Here is a 19,855-nt window from a genome sequence, read left to right as displayed (position 1 = left end):
GTGTTATTTCACTGTGGTGGTATTTCCCTAATGAATAATTATCTTTTCCACGAGTTTCTTTCTTTGGTGAAGTATCTGTTCAAATATTTGCCCTTGTCATTAAGTCCAAAGTTCTTTACATACTCTGCATGCTTGTCTTTTATCAGATTTGGGATTTTCAAGTATTTTTCCAGTTGGTGGCTTTTTCCTTAGCATGTCTTTTGAAGAACAGACATTCTGAATTTCAATAGTGTGATTTATTACCTTTTCTTTATGGATCATGCTTTTGCCCTTATCTAAGAAATCTTTGTACTACCTAGTACCACAAAGATTTTCTCCTGTGCTTTCTTCTAGAAGGTTTACATTTAGGACTATGATCCATTTTGCATTAATGTGTTATATGCTGCAAATTCATTTTTTTTTCACAAAAAGGATGTCCAGTTGTTTTAGCACCATTTGTTGAATTTGAACTATTTTCAATTAACCATATGTAGACGGTGCCCCCAAAAAAGTATAAACATTTTAAGAAAGGAAACAACTATTAAAATTGTAATACTCAGTATATATTGATAAGAAAAGATGAATGCAAGTCACGTGTATACATTTTTTTGGAACCCCCAGTATGTGTGGGTCTATTTCCAGATTCTCTATTATGTTTCACTGATCTCTTCACCCATCTTTACGGGCAATTAGGATGTTATTTGTCCATAACAAAATGTCTTGATTACTGTGACTTAATAATAAGTCTTGAAGTTGGGTAGTACAGGTCCCACAACTTTGTTTTTTGTCAAAGTTGTTTTGGCTATTTTAGGCCCTTTGCATCACATATGAATTTTTGAATCAACCTAACAATTTCTACAAAATTGCCTTCTAGGATCTTTTTTAGGATTGTGTTGAATTTATCACTTTTGAGAGAATAGATATCATTAAAATATTGAGTCTTCTAACTCATGAACATGGCACATCTCTCTCCATTGCTTTAGGTTGTTTTAATTTCTCTCAACAATATATTTTACTTTTCAGTATAAAAGTCTTTCACATCTTTTGTCAAAAGTATTCCTAAATACTTCATATTCCTAAGTAAAAAGTATTCCTAAGTAAACATATTTGTGTTGGTATTGTAAATAATATTTTTTTTATTAATTTTCATTTTAGATTGTTGCTGCTATATAAAAAATTACAGTTGTTTCTGCACCCTGCATTCTTTTATATATTTATCTTATATCAGTCTACTTATGGGTTAAACATTAGTAGCTGTTTTGTACATTCCATCTGATTTTTTACTAGATAATCATGTTGTCCATGAATAAAGACTAAGATTTACTTCTTTCTTTCTAATCTGCATGCATTATCTTTTTCTTGCCTCATCACACTGGCCATTGGATTTATTCTTCTTTTTCCAGTTTTTTACGATGAAAGATAAGGTCATTGATCTTAGACCTTTCTTCTTTTCGAATACAGTCATTTGGAACTAGAAATTTCCCTTGAAGTATTGCATCAGTTGTATCCCACAGCTAAACATGTTTTGTTTTCCATTTTAGTCGGTTCAAAATACTTTCTAATTTCCCTTTTGGTTTCTTTTTTTATCGCATGGATTATTTAAACTTTTATTTAGTTTCCAAATACTTGGGGATTTTCCATGTAGCTTTCTGTTTTGATTTCTATATTCATTCCCTTTCATTCAAAGAGCACATACTTTAACTTACTTGAATCCTTTTACTTTTACAGGGTTGTTTTACTCTAAATATGGTATAACATATGCACCGTAAGTTCTAGATGACCTTGAAAAGAATGAATGTTCTGCAATTATTGGGTGGTGCTCCCTAAGTATCAATTAGATTAAGTTGGTTGATAGTATAGTATTCTAAAATCTTCTACAAACTTAAATGATTTTCTCTCTACTTCTTGGGATTTGTCTATTTTTCCTTGCAATTTTATTAGTTTTTGTTTTATGTATTTTAACTTTTGTTAAAATACAGGTGCACAGAAGCAGTAGCAGTAGTTTGTGTGTGCATGTGTGTATGCGTGCATGTTTGCGTGGTGTGTGTGTGTGCCTGTGTGAATGGATTATGGAGACATGAATTTACTCAGTTGTGAGAGCTGGTTATGCAGTCTCTGTAAGGCTTCTGTCTTCACGTTTAATGGCAGAGCCTGATGTCCAAAGGACAAGAAGGGGAGAAGAGAACATGTATGTAAAGCAGGAGAACAAAGTGGAACCTCAAAAGGCATGAGCTGGAGCCTACAGGGACAGGCTGAAACCCGTGCCATTTCTTGTCTCTGACTTTGATGTGGATGTCCTACACAAGCTACGTGCCTTTGTCATGGAGCTAAACGTACACCCTGGCATACTAGTGGGAAAAGCTAAGAGAATCCAGGGGGAGACGGAGCCGATGCAGCCTGACCACTGCCTCAGGCCAATGAAGTGAACTAACAGATAAGCAACAACAAGAGGAGATACAGAATGGCTGCTGCTTCACCGCTGGCCTCAGATTTGCCTACAAGAATCTTACACACCAAAGGGAATTCTGGGAAATGTAGCTCAGCCTCGTCAAACTGACTAAAGCCACCACACAAACAAAAATATCTTCAAAGCAGCAAGTGAAATACAACACATAATTTATAAGGGAACAAATAATTGAATAAACACTGACTGAATTATCAACTCACGATTTTATATTCAGTGACACTATCCTTCAAGCATGACGGCAAAATAAAGACATCAGATAAAAGAAAACAAATTCCTTTCCTGCTGACTTGCACTATAAGTTATGATGATGGAAATTCTTTAGGCTAAAAGGGAATGATACCAGAAAGAAACCTGAATCTTCAAGAAGGAATGAAGAGATGAAAATATTCTGGAATTAGACAGTGGTGACGGCCGCACAACTCTCTGAATATACTAAAACCTCCTGAAGTGTACACTTTATAGGGTGAATTATATCACAGTTAAAAAAAATCATTAATTTGAAAAAAGAATGAAGAGCATTTTAAATGGTAAACATGTAGTTTTATACAAATACTAAAAGTTCTAATTTAGAATCTGGGACAGAGATGAAGATCAATCTTCAAATAGAAACACAGGAGTTTAATGAATGAATTGAAAGACTTAAAATTAAATTAGTAATGTACGATAAATTGGCTTAGACACTTTCAGAAGAGCCATTATTTCATTTAGCCCCCTGTCTGTTCCTTGCACTTGAGTAATAAGAATAAGCATTATCTTTTAAACAGTTGCCATTCCATTAAAATGAATATTAACCAAGTGACCAAAATTAACTACCCAGTACCTACATTACTCTCTAAAAGCAAGTTTTCTCTTTCTTTCTGAAGGAAATCTATAGGCTGTGTTCCATTTAGCTATTGCTCCTTCTTTGTATTCTTCAATTTTCTGTGTAGCCAATGTTTGGTGTTTCCATTTCTTTCATCTTTCATTTGAGTCAAAGTTAAAAAGAACTATGTCAAACATAAAGGAAAACCATTTTCTGGACCACAAAACAAATCTGAATACATTTTAAAGGGTTAATATCATATAAACTATGTTTTCCAACTACAAGACCATTAACTTAGGAGTCAACAAAAGAAAGATGTCTGAAAAATCCATGTATTTGGAAATTCAACAACACACTTCAAAATAATCCCTGAGTTAAGAAGAAATCACAAGGAGAATTAAAAATATTTTGAAATAAAAACACAGCATATCAAAATTTGCAAAGCATGGCTAACAGTCCTTAGACAGAAACTTACAGCACTAGTGCTTATATTAGAAAAAGAGAAAGGTCTCAAAGCAATAATGAGACCTCTCATTATGAGACAATAATGAGCTAAGATTTTAGCTTCCTCCTAAAGAAAATAGAAAAAAAAAAGAGCAAATTAAACTCAAAAGAAGCAGAATAAAGAAATAATATGGAGCAGAATAAATTTGAACACAGAAAAGCAATAGAAAACAATCCATGAAACCAAAAATTGGTTCTTTAAAACATTTCAATAACATTGGCAAACCTCTAGTCAGATTAATCAAGGAAAAAAGGGAGAAGACATAAATGACCACTATCAGAAATAAAAGAGAGGTCATCATTACATACACTACAAACACTATAAAGATGGTATCTTTATTTTTTTAGTTACTGAAATTGTTCCAGCTTTCACCACTGAGAATTCCTTAAGGTTGGCTCCTGTGGCCTGTTAACAGGCCCCTTTCTATCTATCTTTCTTGGGTTTTTATTTTTCTGGGAAATTCCTTGAGCTCATCTTTTATTTTCTTCATTGCAGCTCTGGAATCAACCACGTCTTCAAGCAGTCTTGATTCCTCTTATTGGAGAATGATATTTAGAACCCAAGAGCTTGGTGCTAGCTGTGACCATTAAAATCATATAATAGTAAAAGACATTTTCTCCCTAAGATCAGGAACAGAGCCAGGACGTCCCCTCTCATCACTTCTATTAAACACTGTAGTGGAAGTCCTAGCCTGTATAATAAGGCCAAAGAAAGAAAAATACATACAGATCGAAAATGAATGAAAACTTTTTATTTACAGGCGATGTGATCATCCATGAAAAGACTCCTAAGTAAGCTACAGAAAAAAGGTATGAAGACTAATAAGTGAGTTTTGCAAGCGTGCAGGATACAAGGTCAATCTACAAAAATAAACTGTATAGACTGGCAGCGAACAACGTGAAAATGAAATTTTAAAATACCATTTATATCAGAAGACATGAAATACGGATAAATCTTTAAAAAATGAGTCAGATTCACTGAAAATTATGAAGCATTACTGAGAGAAATGCAAGACCTAAATCCATGAAGAGATACACTGTGTTCATGGATCTAAGACAGCACTGTTCAAATGTCAGTTCTCCCCAAATTTATTTACAGATTCAACATAATCTCACACAAAATCCCAGCAGACTTGTTTTGTAGAAGCTGACAAACTGAGTGTAAAACCCACACAGAAATTTATCTAGACAAATTCATATTGAGGACATCCTGCCAGACAACGTCAAAGGCACTTCAGAGATCATAAATTTTTATGTGAGTAAAATGACTTGTCCATTTCCACCCTGGGAAGGAAGAAGCAAGTCCAGGACAAGGATTTCCACTTTTCAGTGCTATCCTCTTCAGACAGCCACATCAGACACTCACAATTAAGATTAATTCATGTTTTACTTTGCCTAGGGAGAGATCTAGATTTTCTCTAAAGATACCAGCATCTCTACTTGTGTTTTCATCTCTAGATTTGCCACAATGTATAGAAAAATGGCCAATAATCATATAAGAATAAAATATCTCCCAAAGCATACTATAAAACTGTAATTCAAAATGCCTGATCTTAGGAATGAATTAACCTCTTATGAATAACTTGCACATTTTAAGGGTCCTATGAAAATGCCTGATTTTATAAATTATTTTATAATTTGTACTGTCCAAAGCACTAGAATTTTTATTGAATTCATTAAAATGGCTACTGGTATCAACATTCCCATAATTATTTCCTTGTTTATTAGTGATACAATACAACCCTAAATAGACCCAAATCCCATTTTCACAGCATTTTAGAAAGAGACTTAAAATGTCAGGCTGCTGCTCTCACGCTGCTGTCCAAGTACGTGAGGATGGCTGGAAACACCCAGGAGACCCAAGGAAACCCAAAGCAGGTGTCAGTCTATGATTAATTCCATTGCTCATGGAAACTGTAATTTTTGTGGTGTGCTTCTCTGTGCAAGATACTTAACCTTTGCTCAAATTAAGTATCATCTATTTTTTATCAGTTCTAATAATTTAAACTCATTTATCCACACACCTCATCTAAAGCTATATTTTGGCAGTTCCTTCTCCCTCCCTGTCCTACTTGGGGACTCCTCTGATTCCATTCACCACAAAGCAGCTGCCTGGGTGTCTCATGTCACCTCCACTCTGGGCGTGTCTAGTCCAGTGGGGCAGAGACAGGTAAGCCTGGCTTCTCACTGGTGGGCTAGCTGGGCTCTCAGAGCTTTCTCCAGGTGACCCCAAACTACCATTTAACATGAGAGCCGAACTCATGCGGAAATCTACATAGCATATCGTCTCCTAACAGGACTGAAGAAAGTCCATGTTTTGCCTCTTCTTTAAGTTAGCAGTGTCACACTAGGGCTTCACAATTATCTCTTAAAATAATTTTTCTTTCTTTTTCTACTTTTTTTTTTTTGGATCAAATCTTTCTTCAACAGGGATGTTTAGTTGTGGCTTGCGCACCAAGGAAAACCTCTGACCATGTGTTATTTCTGGGAGACATGACGAGACCTGGATCTCTTTCAGATTCTTCTATAGTGGACTAACATGATAACAACAATACATAGTTCATTAGGGCTACAGATTGTACAACCCATAAGGAACATCATCAGCGTTATAAAGTGGATGTAGAACTGCCCAGAGGCAGTGAATAAATACGGAGGGCATTTAAGGATGGTCATGCTTCTCGTAAGGGTTGACAAGGATCCAATACCCACCAGTGCTTTATACAAGGTACAAAACTCAAGAGATGAGAGTTTAATTGAAGTTGGAATAAAAGCAGTTAATATGGGGCAACTAATTTAAACACCTCGTTACAAGAAATGCTTAGAAAATCACCACACTCCTTCTTATCATAACATAACATAATACAGGAAAGAAGTACTTGTCTTACTTCCTTACAACTCATATGATATCATTCTACCTTTGCTTTAGGGACTAATAGAGAATATTCGGCACAAAACAGACATTACATAAATGTTGACTGATACATCTTTCAGAGAAAATATGAAAAGCTGGAATAAACTGAAATGGAAGGACAAACTACACGAAATAACTGGATAAAAATTCTTAGCAAATCTTGGCTTATATAAAAATTTCACAATAAAAGTTTTATGAGCATTTGAAAATCCAAAAATCAAAATCAGTGCCTATACTTACAATATCTGAAGTAGTAAAAATAAAATAAACAAAAATTGAAAAGATAGAACCGACACAATAATACCCTGCTCCTGAATTGAAGCAGAAACTTCAGTATTAAAAACAAGTAATAATCACAGTACAATAAAAATAAAGTTACACAATTTGTAGCATCCATTTCACAGGTATTAAAGTTCTGTTTCAAATAACGGAAAAGTCCAAAAGAAGACAAATAAATTTATTACTTTGTTAAATTTATTACTTTGTTAAAAGTCCAAAAGAAGACAAATAAATTTATTACTTTGTTAAATTTATTACTTTGTTAAAAGCAGTTTATTACTTTGTTAAACTGCTTTTAAATCCCTTTTAAAATAAAGGTTTGTATAAATATATCTGAAGAGTTCATTTTAAAATTTAAAGGCATAAGGACAAATTTTAAAATTATGATTTTTTTTTTGGCTAGTTATTTTTTTGAAGTAAGGAAACAACGTAAAGCAAAATAACAAAGAAAAATCAACTGTTTCACCATATTGAATACAATTTCAAGATGCATTTTGGGAGTCAAGATTATCAATAAAACTTTGTGCTGAGAAGTTCAATATAGAGTAAAAACGAAAAATTACATTGTATCATTAAATTTCAGTCACTTGAAAAATTTTTTTAGCCAAAGTATACAAACACCATGATGCCAGGAAGATAACCTACCTTTTTATCGTATACATCTTGCCAGTTTACTCCAGAGAAGAAACTGTGTCTCATAATTTCTTTTGCATCATCTGGTCCTCCACCAAGACTATGAGGATAAAAAAAAAAATTAAATGAGTCTGAAACGTTTAGATAAGCCCAATGCATACAAAAAGTTTTTGTGAAATGTGATTTTCTGTGTGATACATAGTTTTTGATAAATACCCATTAAAAATAAACAGCTTTTTCTGTAACATCTAATTTCTCTAATATATTATTAATAAGAACGAGCCTCAGAACACTATGGTATCTGAAAAGAGCATAGGCTTTGGAGACGAACCTGAAATAGGCAACCAGCTCTGGAACTTACAAGATGTGTAACAATGAAAAAGTTGCTTAATCTCAGTTTTCCCATCTGTAGAATGGGAATAATACTAGCCTAGTGGATTATGGCAAGGGTTAGAAATAACATAGTTAAGCATGTAGCCCAACAAATGGTAGCTATTATCATTGTCAATTCTATAAACCAAATTTATTTCAGAATGACTTAAGTCAAAAATGCACCCTTGTTAACATAAATTCTGAATTGGCTAAATTGGTTAGACAAACAATTTGTAGCACTTTTCTAATAGAAACTCATGGACTATTTTCTTATCTCAAATGAGTTTCCACAGAAATGATATTGTTAATCTAGAAAATCGTTACAATGGAATTTGCTAAGCAAGTTTCAATATAAATTAAAAATTTAAGAATACACCCCCGCCCCCATCTCCATCTTTGGCAGTACTCTTATCTAACTGCTACCTGACACAATATGAAATTCAGGTGTTTTCTGCTTCCTCAGGTCATATAGTACATACTAGTCATGACAAAGAAAGAATGAGAGAAACAGAAAAAACAGAGAGGGAAGAAAGGAGGGAGGGAAAGAGGGCAATGTGAGAGAGAGAGAAAAGAAAGAACAGGAAAAGAATGAAGAAAACAAAGTAAAGGAAACCTATTTAAATCGCAATTTGATACAGCAAGCTTTATTGGGTCTCATTCATGGTTAGGAATGATGGGCCCTGGTCAATTCTTAACAACCTGGTCTCTGGGGGAAATTACACACATATAATATGCATATAATATATGTATTTATAATGAACTGTACTAATATAAAGGGTGGGAATTACACAATTTACAAAGAATAACAAAAACACACAATGTCCTTTATTATAAACTAACCAATTGGTGCACACACAAAAATTTTGTTACTTTATGCTGAACTCCAAAGCCACCAACTGATTTATGAGTAGTTCTGACATGAATATTGGCTGATATTTTTGTTCATGGTAAAGACTAAGATGAAAGTCATGCAACAGAGACATATGTCAGAACTTCACTTGTTTGTCCGTTACACAAGTGACTTCTTTGCTGAATGATTAATAGTTTGGGAACAGGAGAAGAATATTTCCTCATTTTTGGTGCCATTCCTAGCGTAATGGATATAGATAAAATAACCTTTAAGATTTAATCTGTATTATTAACATTTTATCTATCACTTTCTTAAGACTAAACAATCCACAAAACAGTAAATCAAGCCCTGACTTACAGGGTTTCCCAATTCTGGTGATGTAAAGACTCCCACCATGGCCAATTTCAAGTTATTAACCTGATGTCACTCAACAGAGGAGTGGGAAGAGATGTCCAGAAGCAAACCATTATACAGTATTTCTATACAGATACAGCAGGTATGAGTAACCTCAAAATGTAAAACAATTATTAAGCAGTGATGAGTTTTGAAGTTTTTTTTACTTTTGATTTTAACATTTTAATTTATAAACTTATATAATTTCATTTTTAATAATGACTGTATTAAACAATCAGCTCACAAAATTCTTGAAATGTAACAACTGGCTCTTTTGAGTTGGTACGTGCCAACTTCCACACATCACTGAGGAGGAAGGAAAACAAATAGGTCGTAGGAAATTAACCATTATACTATTCTAATGAATTCTGGTTGTTATTAGGTATAAGAAATACATGACGGAAGAATCCAAGATTGTCTGACACATTGTCAGACTGGAAAATAATAGAATTAACTGATATCTGAACATCTTTAGTGATGCTCAGTGGTGCCTACAATCTAGGTCCCCTAACCCCAGATCCATAGAGCACGAACCACACCCCAGATATGGAACTTCTAGATTGGATCACATTTGGAACTTTCAGCCATGTTCGCATTTGGAACTTTCAGACTGGCCACGTGTATTTAGGTTAACACTGAGCGCTCCATCCTGGCCTCACTCTTGTTCATTTTATTTCAAGCTGCGTATGTCTCTCCCACTTCCCGCCCCCGTAGATGGGAATTCTTTTGAGAGCGGGGATCAGTACTGGATTACCCAAAAAGCATTTTAAGCTTGTGCTTAAAGGGCCAGAAAAGAAAGCACCAAAACACGTTTCCGAGAAGAATTTAACATTTCAAAGTATGCATCAAAGTAGTCTGCATGAGAAAATTCAGAAGCTCGTTGTGTTTTCTTATACTTATGTTACTGTGTATTTCGATGTTTTCATTTTGGATTATATATGAGATGGAGGATGACGTAGGTAAGAGATGCGATGGAGAACCACAATCGTTTTGTAAAGAAAAGGTTTAATCCAGCTTCTCTTCTTCATTTTTGTGTCACCCCTCAGTACTCTAGCAATAGTTCAGCGTTAGACATAGCTAGCACTTGATCTGTATTTATCAAATTCATACACAACTGAAGTATCAGCCATGGATGCCATGCAAAGTCTAAGAAGACAATCTTAGACTGCCACTGTAGAAGCTGGGAGAGACTCTGTAACACAAGTTTCATCAAAGTGTGAAGCTGTCAAACATTTCAACGTCAATGGCTCCCTAATACACAACTTAAGACTTCAAAATAATATCAAAGTAGGATTTGTACTGAGATATATGTCTAAGAATGCCAAACTCCAGTATCAGAATACCACACTGAATCCCCACCTACTATGGATTCTTCATTATTAGAAACATCACGGAATTCCTATTTTCCTAATTTATTGAATGCAAAATGAGGTTGTGCTTTTTCCTCTAAACTCTGCACAGCATAAAGGTAATACTAACAGAATGATGATAAAGTAATGGAGAATACGAAATAAAAGCAAAATGACAGTTCACCATTTGATAGAACTGACAACAATTCAGTCAAGAGGATCAGAAAAATGCAGGCAGTATTTTAAATGGCTGAATAGGAAGAAGGCAGTATATGCTAAAGCTGTCTTTGATTGTGTTTGCAAAGACTTTTTAGGTTCCCCAGGATTCTATCCTGGGCCCTCTTCTCTATACTCTGTTCTCTCTACCACTCACCTGGCTCCAGTTACCTCCCAGGTGGCTGTGGATCCCTAACCCAGATATGCAGTTACTGTGTTTCTCCTAATTACTCATTGGTACTATTTTCAGCAGCTTGCTTGACATCTCCATCTAGGTTTTCTATAGACACCTCAGACTTGGTATCGCCAGAGCTAACATCAACTTCCACCCGCCCCATCAAGCCTCTTCCTTTGCCTCCACTTTCTGTCTGTTAACACTACTCCATTCTCCAAACGAGTCATCCAAGCTGGCAACTGAGGCATCCCTGACTCCTTCCACATCCTCACCATTTCCACTTAATCATTCACAAAGCTCTACTTATCGCTCTGTTTCCCCTGCTTCAGGAAGGACCTTAGTGCATTCTCTTAGTGCATTCGCATTCTTACCTGTTCTGCCTACCTGCCCCTGGCCTTTCATTGTTCTAATCCATCCATGACAAAGCAGCCAGAATTACCTTTTCAAAGCACAAATCTGATTATCCACCTCTTACTTTTAATAATTTAGTGGCATCTCATCCTCTTCTGAATCAAGATGAAATATTTTCTAAGAAACATAAGGTCCTTATAATCCAACATATCGGCTTCATCTCCCAATGTTACCCAACTCATATTCTACACTCTAGTCACTGAACTTCTCAAATGCCATGTTCATTTGCAATTCTAGCTGTTCTTTACATGTAAATTTTTCTGTATAAACGCCAATGCAAATTCCAACTCCTTCATGAGCCAGCTCAAGTCTTCCACTCCCCTAGACAGAGCTAATAATTTCAATAGCAATTTGTATGTAGTTTAACCTGAGCATCTGTGAATACATGTTTTGGGCCCCATGTTATTCTATGAACATCTAGAGCAGAGATTATTCTCTTCATTCTTGCATTCCCAATGTTTTAAAGCAGCAGTGGAGGGACTTGACACATCTACTATAAAAGGAAACAGCAGATAATTGAAAATACCTCTTCTGTTTAGACAATAGGAGCCTCTGGGTGCACAAACCTTTGAGTTGTAATACATGCCTGGCCACTAACATTCTAAATGTATCTTATATTTACTGAACAATTATTAAGTACCTACTAGGTGCTACCCATTGGGGGACAGGAAGGGATGACCAAAAAAAAAAAAAAAAAAGAATGAGACATAGACATGAAAACCCCAGTACAATTTTATTCTACAAGCCACTTATAGAGGGGCCACAAAGGAAAGGGTTGTGAAAGTTACCTGGAGAAATCAGGAAAAGAAGGGATAAAAATTCACTGCCCTTGAAACCATAGCCAAATATTAGATCCCAAAGTCAAGTAGATAAAATGGAAAATCTCAGCTCTTTTTAAAAATGACCTATCGCCAAGTACTACCAGTTACACTAATTGTAAAATCCTCACATTAAATGGAATACATTTCTAAACCTGAACCACCTGAGAAATTAATGCATTGTAATAAAGATATATTAAAAAAATCAAATAGGCACCAAGAAACTTGATTTCTACTTTTGTTTTATGTGAATTTTCTGTGAGACCTAAGATAAATTATTTAAGCCTCTCTGGGCCTCTGTTTTCTCCTCAATCCAATGGAAATGAGAATAACAGCTACTCTATTTCTCTATGGGGAAATGAAAAGGCAACGAAGACAATAGACATGAAAATGTCCTGAATAAAAACAATCACATTACAAATGTAAAATCGCAGTTACTAGAATTATGAAGTACCTTTTTGAATAGTTCTTCACAAAGCAAAAAAAGATGTTACCTTTTATTATGTTTGCTTATTTCTACTGAAGGTAAAATCACATTCCTCATAAATTTAAAAGCTAGAAGCATGTAATGGAAACCACCTCAAAGGTAGACAAAGCCCACATTTTAGGATTCATTCATTCCTTCACTCATTCATTCAGTCTATCAACAAATGCATACTGATCATCAACCATAAACAGAATATTGTAAAAAACAGAAAACACTATGTGAAGTGTTATGAAAAATATTCAACAATATATGAAATAGTCCATCCTTAGGACGCTTAAGATCTAAGAGACTTTCAGAAAAATACTGTCATGCACATATATATCTAGATGGAAGGATGGAGATATACACATAGATATACACAAACACATATATTAAGGGATGTTAAAATTAATAGTCATTTCACATGACTTATAAAATGCATGTGTAAATGAATATATAAACATGAAAATGAGAATAATAGAGCTCATTAAGCAAAGGGCTGTAGGATTCTCCAGGTCATCGCTATAGTTATTGAAATAGAAAGACAAATTGTATCAAGATTTATTTATTTACTTTTTTGCCATTAGTCCTTTCAGCCACACGTGGAAAAGAATATCTTCAAACGGTAAGCAAAAAAGGTAGTTAAATATGTTGACATAGTAGGGGTGGGAGGGGGAGGGCAGTACGAGCAGGCCTATCCTTTTCTATAAGGTGAATCGGCAGAAATATAAAGGCCCAGAGACTGAAAAGACCAAAAGGGGTCCTTTTATTCCCATAAAACCAAGCACCAGGGCAATTAAGAAAGTTCACTTATACTAGGGATAACACAACTCTCAAGATCCTTACTTGGTAAAATCTGCATATAAAATTTCCAAGTCAGAAACAGTTGAGGAAATTTTTTAAATGTTCTATATTATGCAGCTAAAAATAAGTCAGGATCTCAGTGGGAAGACGTCTACACCAAATACATTGCTTCTTGGAATTAGTTATATATATATTTGAATTAATTTCCATATCACAATCTCTAACCACATTCATCAGTAACTCACTGAGTGTTATTTGTGGCTTACCGTTTATTTGGATCCTTTATCAAGAGCCCTGAAAGCAATGATTTTGCATCTGAAGAGAGTGTTCGTGGAAATTTAATGTCTTCCATTAGAATTAGTTCAAAAAGTTTCTCATGATCCTGGTTGTAAAAAGGTAACCTCCCACACATCATTTCATACATCACAACTCCTAGGCCCCACCAATCCACAGCTCGGCCATAGTCATTATCTTCTAATACCTAAAAGCGAAACCAGTAAAAAGATTAATTAGTATACATTAACTTTTAAAGCATTATTTATAAAACAAGATTTTTACATAAAAATTAATCCTAATTTTCAAAGCTTAGGTAGCCTATTTTTAGAGCTTGATATTTAAACTATGAAATATCCTAGAAAAGATATAAATCATACCAAATACCGTGTTTCCCCGAAAATAAGACCTAGCCAGACAATCAGCTCTAACGCATCTTTTGGAGCAAAAATTAATATAAGACCTGGTATTATACTATATTAGACCCAGACTTATATTATAGTAAAATAAGACCACGTATTATATATTATATATATTATATTATAATATTAGATTACATTTATTATATTATATAAGACCCGGTCTTATACTAATATAAGACCGGGTCTTACATTAATTTTTGCTCCAAAAGATGCATTAAAACTGATTGTCTGGCTAGGCCTTATTTTCGGGGAAACACGGTATGTGAAATTTTCCATTTTTCCAGAAATGTTCAGTGTATAAGAAAGAGGTTAAGTCACACAAGCAATTCCAAGTAAGTGAGTATATGAGTGCAGTAAGGATCAAATGAAGAACATTAGTATATTTGCATATTTTTCTTAGGCCTACTTCCTTTTTCATTCTGGTTTACTAATGGGGACTTTAAGTCAGAACTTAGAACTAAGACATGCTGATGATAAGGCTTACAATGTGCTTTACACATTCCTGCATTAAGAAGAAATAACACAAATCAAAGAGTGAAAGATAGGAGTAAACACACACAATGTTACAGAAAAGAATACAGGGCATGACCACCAAGCAAAAAAAACTGAAAAATTGTGGAGCCCCCTCCATGTTTAAACTCTTTCAGGAACAGAAATTTGTCAACAAAGTGAATATGAAGATTTATTGTCTGGGGTGTAATAAACTTTGGTATCCAAAGCTTTAGAACCTCACAACAATTTTTGTTAAATGCAAAAAACAAAAATCATGGACTCAATTACCTGAAATGTGCCCTTAAATTTGTTTTCCAAATTACATTACATGGAAATTAAATTTAGTAAGAAATGACATGAAAGTGTCAGGCTATGTATGTTCAGGCTAGCGCAACCTGTTCAAATCAAAACATGATAACTTGTCATGTTATCATATCCCGGGAAAACTTTGATTCTACTTTTTTATTAGATGTGTTCCTTATCCAATGGAATTCAATGCATTTATTTGGAACTTTCAATATTTTATTTTAAGCTACTATATTTGAATCATCTTAATGCTTACTTTTTCTGATCCTCAGCTTTGGGATAAACAGATCAAGAAAACCATACACATGAAATGTATCAACTAAAAAAATCTTATAACTGATTACATAAGAGAATTTAATACAGAACAAAGTATGTAGTACTCATGTTCCAAACTTTCTTAGTTTGAAATAAGTAAAAATGCTGTTGAAGATTACTCCTATGTGACTTTTATTTAAAATTTACCAATAATTCAATTTCGTAGACTTGTACCTGATATTTTTTGATAGCTAAGGCACTTTGGCAGGCAAGGTATTTAAAGATGGAGCATATAATTTCAAGAAGGAACTATGTTAAACTTAAATATATATTTAGTAGTGTTTTCAAATGCTAGGAAAACATTTTAAATTCAACTGTTTCATTGTTTGTTTTGTGGCTAAAGAGTATACTAGGAATTACACTGGCAAAATAAGAACATGAGTCCAGTTCCTATGTTTTTCCAAAAATATTTTGTAAATCACAAACTAAGCAAAATATTTTTGGGAAAAAAACAACAAATTCTTGTTTAGCCAAAAATATTTCAAATGTCTATTTGTTTGAAATGAGTAATGTAAGAACATACAGAAAACAAGAAATAACCTAAAGAAGCAGAGGAATTCTACTTGTGTACTCAAGGTAAAGGAAATGCTTCATATATAATTTTTAAATACCAGTCACTTTTGATTATTTAAGAATCTATCTCATGTCCAATTAGTAAAATGTACTGTTTTGGGGACTTTATCTTATAGATCCAGGCTTTTACCTACTACCTAAAAAATTTTTAATCTAAGTAATCTTTCACTGCATTCTTACAACACCAACAAAACAGTGGCACACACAAAAAAGAGCCAAATGTGGTTTTTAACCTCTTTTTTTTTTCCATAAAACCATAAAAAGCATAAAAGCTGGATTAACTGCCTCCCGAACCCACATTTCACCAGCCGGGTTCTCATCCCCAGCTGGCAAAACTGGCAATCCTTTATTTTTGTTTAAATACCTGGTTTGCAGCCAGAGGGAAAGTGAGTACATAAAAAAAAAAAAGAAAAGAAAAAAGAAAAAAAAAAGGTTTTATTTTTGAAGAGGAATAAGCATCCGAAAAATAAAACTGCATTGTAAAAAAATCTGTTTGATAAACTAAAGTGTATTTTATTTAGCTTTGTAAAATGAACACTGATTCTGAAACTAAGTGGCTTTGCTTCTGAACATAATGTGCTTTAATTTACAGATATAATGCACAATTAGATCTGTATACTGCATCACTTTGTACTGAACAGATCTGATGCAATTTAGTATTTTTTTGACATGTAAACTTAAAGCAATGTTGAAAAATACCCTAACAATTCAGCCATCCTTCTTATCTAAGAGTCTTTGCTATCAATTAAAAAGACTTCTCTTCAACTCCTACCTCCAAACAGCTGGAAGATGAAATACACAAGAAATAAAAATAAAAGTGATTATAATATTCTACATGCGGATAATAATATAAAACATGTTACCATTATTCATATAAAATCCTTTCTTTCCTTAAATATAAATTATTTCAAAACACAATACTTCGAAATACTCTAGAAATTCCAGAGTGAAATTAAAATCCACAGCCTCTTTTATATTATTTTTGGAAGATAATTTTCTCCCTTACTGAAAGCACTTCTTTTTCCAAAATTGCATAACATAAAATTTACATTCTTTAACCTAAGACTTGTAATTCCTTCTGGCTACCTCTGATGATTTTTTTTTTTTTCTCTCTAGCAAAAAGGCTAATTTACTTCATGGTTATCCTGAGGGCTGACGCAAAGGGTATGGTAAATGGTAACGTGCAGGTACAACAATGGTAGCGTACATTTCAACTCCATTACAATGCAATTTATCATATAATTTTGATATAAATATAGATCAAAATCTGCTCCGAGAGAAATAATCCACTAAGAGATTTATCTTAATTAATCTAAAGAAAGTATCTCTTTGCCATAAAAATCAATGTTACTGACATAAACAAAACTCAAGGTTTAAATATGGATATAGACATTTGGTTTTTTCTTCTATCCCTATTGTTCTGTCACCATAGATGTAGTTTTACTTTATAACTACATTTACTACAAATGCCCAAATAGAGATAAAGCACAACAGAGGATGTAAATGTAAATGTTAAAAAATGATGATACCATGTTTCCCCGAAAATAAGACCGAGTCTTATATTAATTTTTGCTCCAAAAGACGCATTAGGGCTTATGTTCAGGGGATGTCATCCTGAAAAATCATGCTAAGACTTATTTTCCGGTTAGGTCTTATTTTCGGGGAAACATGGGAGGTCACATCAAAACAATACCCAAACAGTGCACAAACTCTAGGGAACAAGGCATGGTTTCAATTTCTTCACCAGTAGCCAGACATTGCTTCACTTTCTGATATAATAAAACCTAAGACTCAAGGAGGTCACAGCAGGTACCAACTACTATTAAATATTCTCATAATATTTGATTAATACTTGGTAATATTTGATGTAGACACTTTCATTTATAAGACAACCATGTGAGTTAAAAAAAAATCACCATGTATAGCAGTTGATTGGTTACTAATTTAAAAGAATATTAAATAATAAACCATGCATTTTAAAATGCTATCATCAATTAAAATTACCAATGTAAATATGTATTTGGCTAGTGGGCACTTTCAAAAACCATATTCCAATATTCTTTTACCAATCAGGATTTATTGGAAGGAAGAAGACACACCTCTCTCAGCTTGTTCGCCAAGGCTACACAATGCACCCAAGGCGAGCAATTGCAAGGGGGCTACGTATGCCCTAGAGTGGCTTACTGCTCGATCAATAATCCTGACAGAACAGATGGGGGGAAAATTAAACATCCAAACAAACTCTCTGCACACCTATGTTGTGAAAGTAAACTGCGAACTTGGATGAACCAATTTACCGTTAATTCAAAAAAAAAATTTTTTTTTCTGGTAACCTTATATTTCAGGTAACTGATATGTGTGTTTTATATATAAACACACACTTATATACCTTACTATTTATGGAAACCCTTTACGTATTCTTAACATCATAGGAACTTCCTTCCAAAAAAAAGACCTTTAAGTCTTCTAATTCAGATTCTAAAATGTATTACAGCTTCAGGCAAAGTATGTATTTCATAAGAAGTACGGATTCCATGGGTTCTTGGTGCTTACTTCATAAATATATATTCTCAAGTGCACTAATAATTCTTAAGAGACTGAAACCGTAGCTGCCGTGTGCTATGAATTAGAATGCTGTAAGCCTACGACTGTTCCCAGCGTTCACACACAATTCTTGGATACAGCTAACATCGTACTTACAAAAGCAGTCTCTGGCCAGAACAGGCAAAGTTCTTGAACAAGAGAAAGCTAAGTGGATACAATACTGGTAACTAAATCACACTTACACATATCTTCCCAGAGAGTTCTATACTTCCTTTTTAACCGGAAGCAGCAGACATTATGGGATTCCCAGAAACTGGGTCTTGTAACCCAAGTAAAAATAGCCATTGTAAGATACTACAGGTTCTCACTAGTGTTACCAATTAGGGTTAGTTCTGTTACGTTCTTATGCTTCAGAGTATTTAAGACCAAACTTTGTGCTTAAACTAGAGTCATTCTAAACTGAATGCAAATATTCTGACTATTAAAGCCAAAAAAAAAACACACCACATAACAATGAAAAAAAACTTTAGGGGAATAACAGTTACTACAAGAACTGACGGACTTCTAAGCTAGTAAAAGCTGCTACCTATAAACACAGACAGACATTAACACTGAACTAAAAAATATTATTTTAGATCATGTTTTAAAAATGTTCAATTTGGGGACAAAATGGGATGTTTTTTAGTACTATCCAGAAACAGTATCAGTATTAAGCCAACACATACGACAGAAGTTCTTAAATATGAATTCTGACTATAAAGCATACAACTTCTACCCAAACTAATCACTGTGATCCTTTATGTAATTTTCCCCTTAATATTGGTGAGGAGACCTTTGCAAAACCATCAGGAAAATGAAGGCTTTCAAAGATACCTTAAGAGGACAGGTGTTTCATGAATGATTAATAATTAAATAAAATGTTAGGAATGTACACATTTTAGAAAGGCTATTAAAACAGGTTTCTATTTCTATAAAAAGCTTACAAATTTTAAGACTTATTTTCGCAATTTGGTAGAAACAGTAGAATTCTGTCCAAGGGCTAAGCAAAATGTAACTATGTGTGCTACTGTTTTTACCAATAGATTAAATGTGCATACGTAAGTCACTTTGGCCTCATTCATTTCTCTTCAGCTCTCCTAAAGAGAAAATTGACAGAGCCCATAAGATGACGTCTTCAACGTCTATTCTTTGTTGTATTTAAAATAAATAAATAAAATTCCATTCAATGTATTTAAATCAAGTTAGGTTCTAACTACGCCCCCGCCTACACCACTCCATGCTAGCAACTACCTTACATTATACAATTCTCTCAACTCATTCTCAAGAAGTTAATGTATATCTTTGGCTTTAAATTTACATAGAATTTCATTTCCATTTGTGCTATTATTTGTATAGCATCACAATGATTGAGCTACTTTTTGTATCACAATAGTTATCAAAATATTCTGGTCTATTTCAGGTATTTTCAGAATATGTATTATATAAAGAGATACTAAAGATA

General features: G+C 33.9%; 1 protein-coding gene across 3 annotated transcripts in view; it reads right to left on the bottom strand.

Moving 5' to 3' along the window:
- Positions 1-19,855, bottom strand: part of AKT3 (AKT serine/threonine kinase 3) — a 250,149-nt gene that overhangs the window by 15,610 nt on the left and 214,684 nt on the right. For all 3 annotated transcript variants that reach the window (XM_033099398.1, XM_033099397.1, XM_033099399.1), the window contains 2 exons: positions 13,696-13,910; positions 7,588-7,675 (listed from right to left, as the gene is read on the bottom strand). In XM_033099398.1, the coding sequence (XP_032955289.1) occupies positions 7,588-7,675; positions 13,696-13,910 (303 nt within the window). The remainder of the gene's footprint in view (positions 1-7,587; positions 7,676-13,695; positions 13,911-19,855) is intronic.

The sequence above is a fragment of the Rhinolophus ferrumequinum genome, chromosome 27 (genome assembly GCF_004115265.2).
Source record: "Rhinolophus ferrumequinum isolate MPI-CBG mRhiFer1 chromosome 27, mRhiFer1_v1.p, whole genome shotgun sequence".
NCBI lineage: Eukaryota > Metazoa > Chordata > Mammalia > Chiroptera > Rhinolophidae > Rhinolophus > Rhinolophus ferrumequinum.
This window is presented reverse-complemented; position numbering and strand designations above follow the sequence as displayed.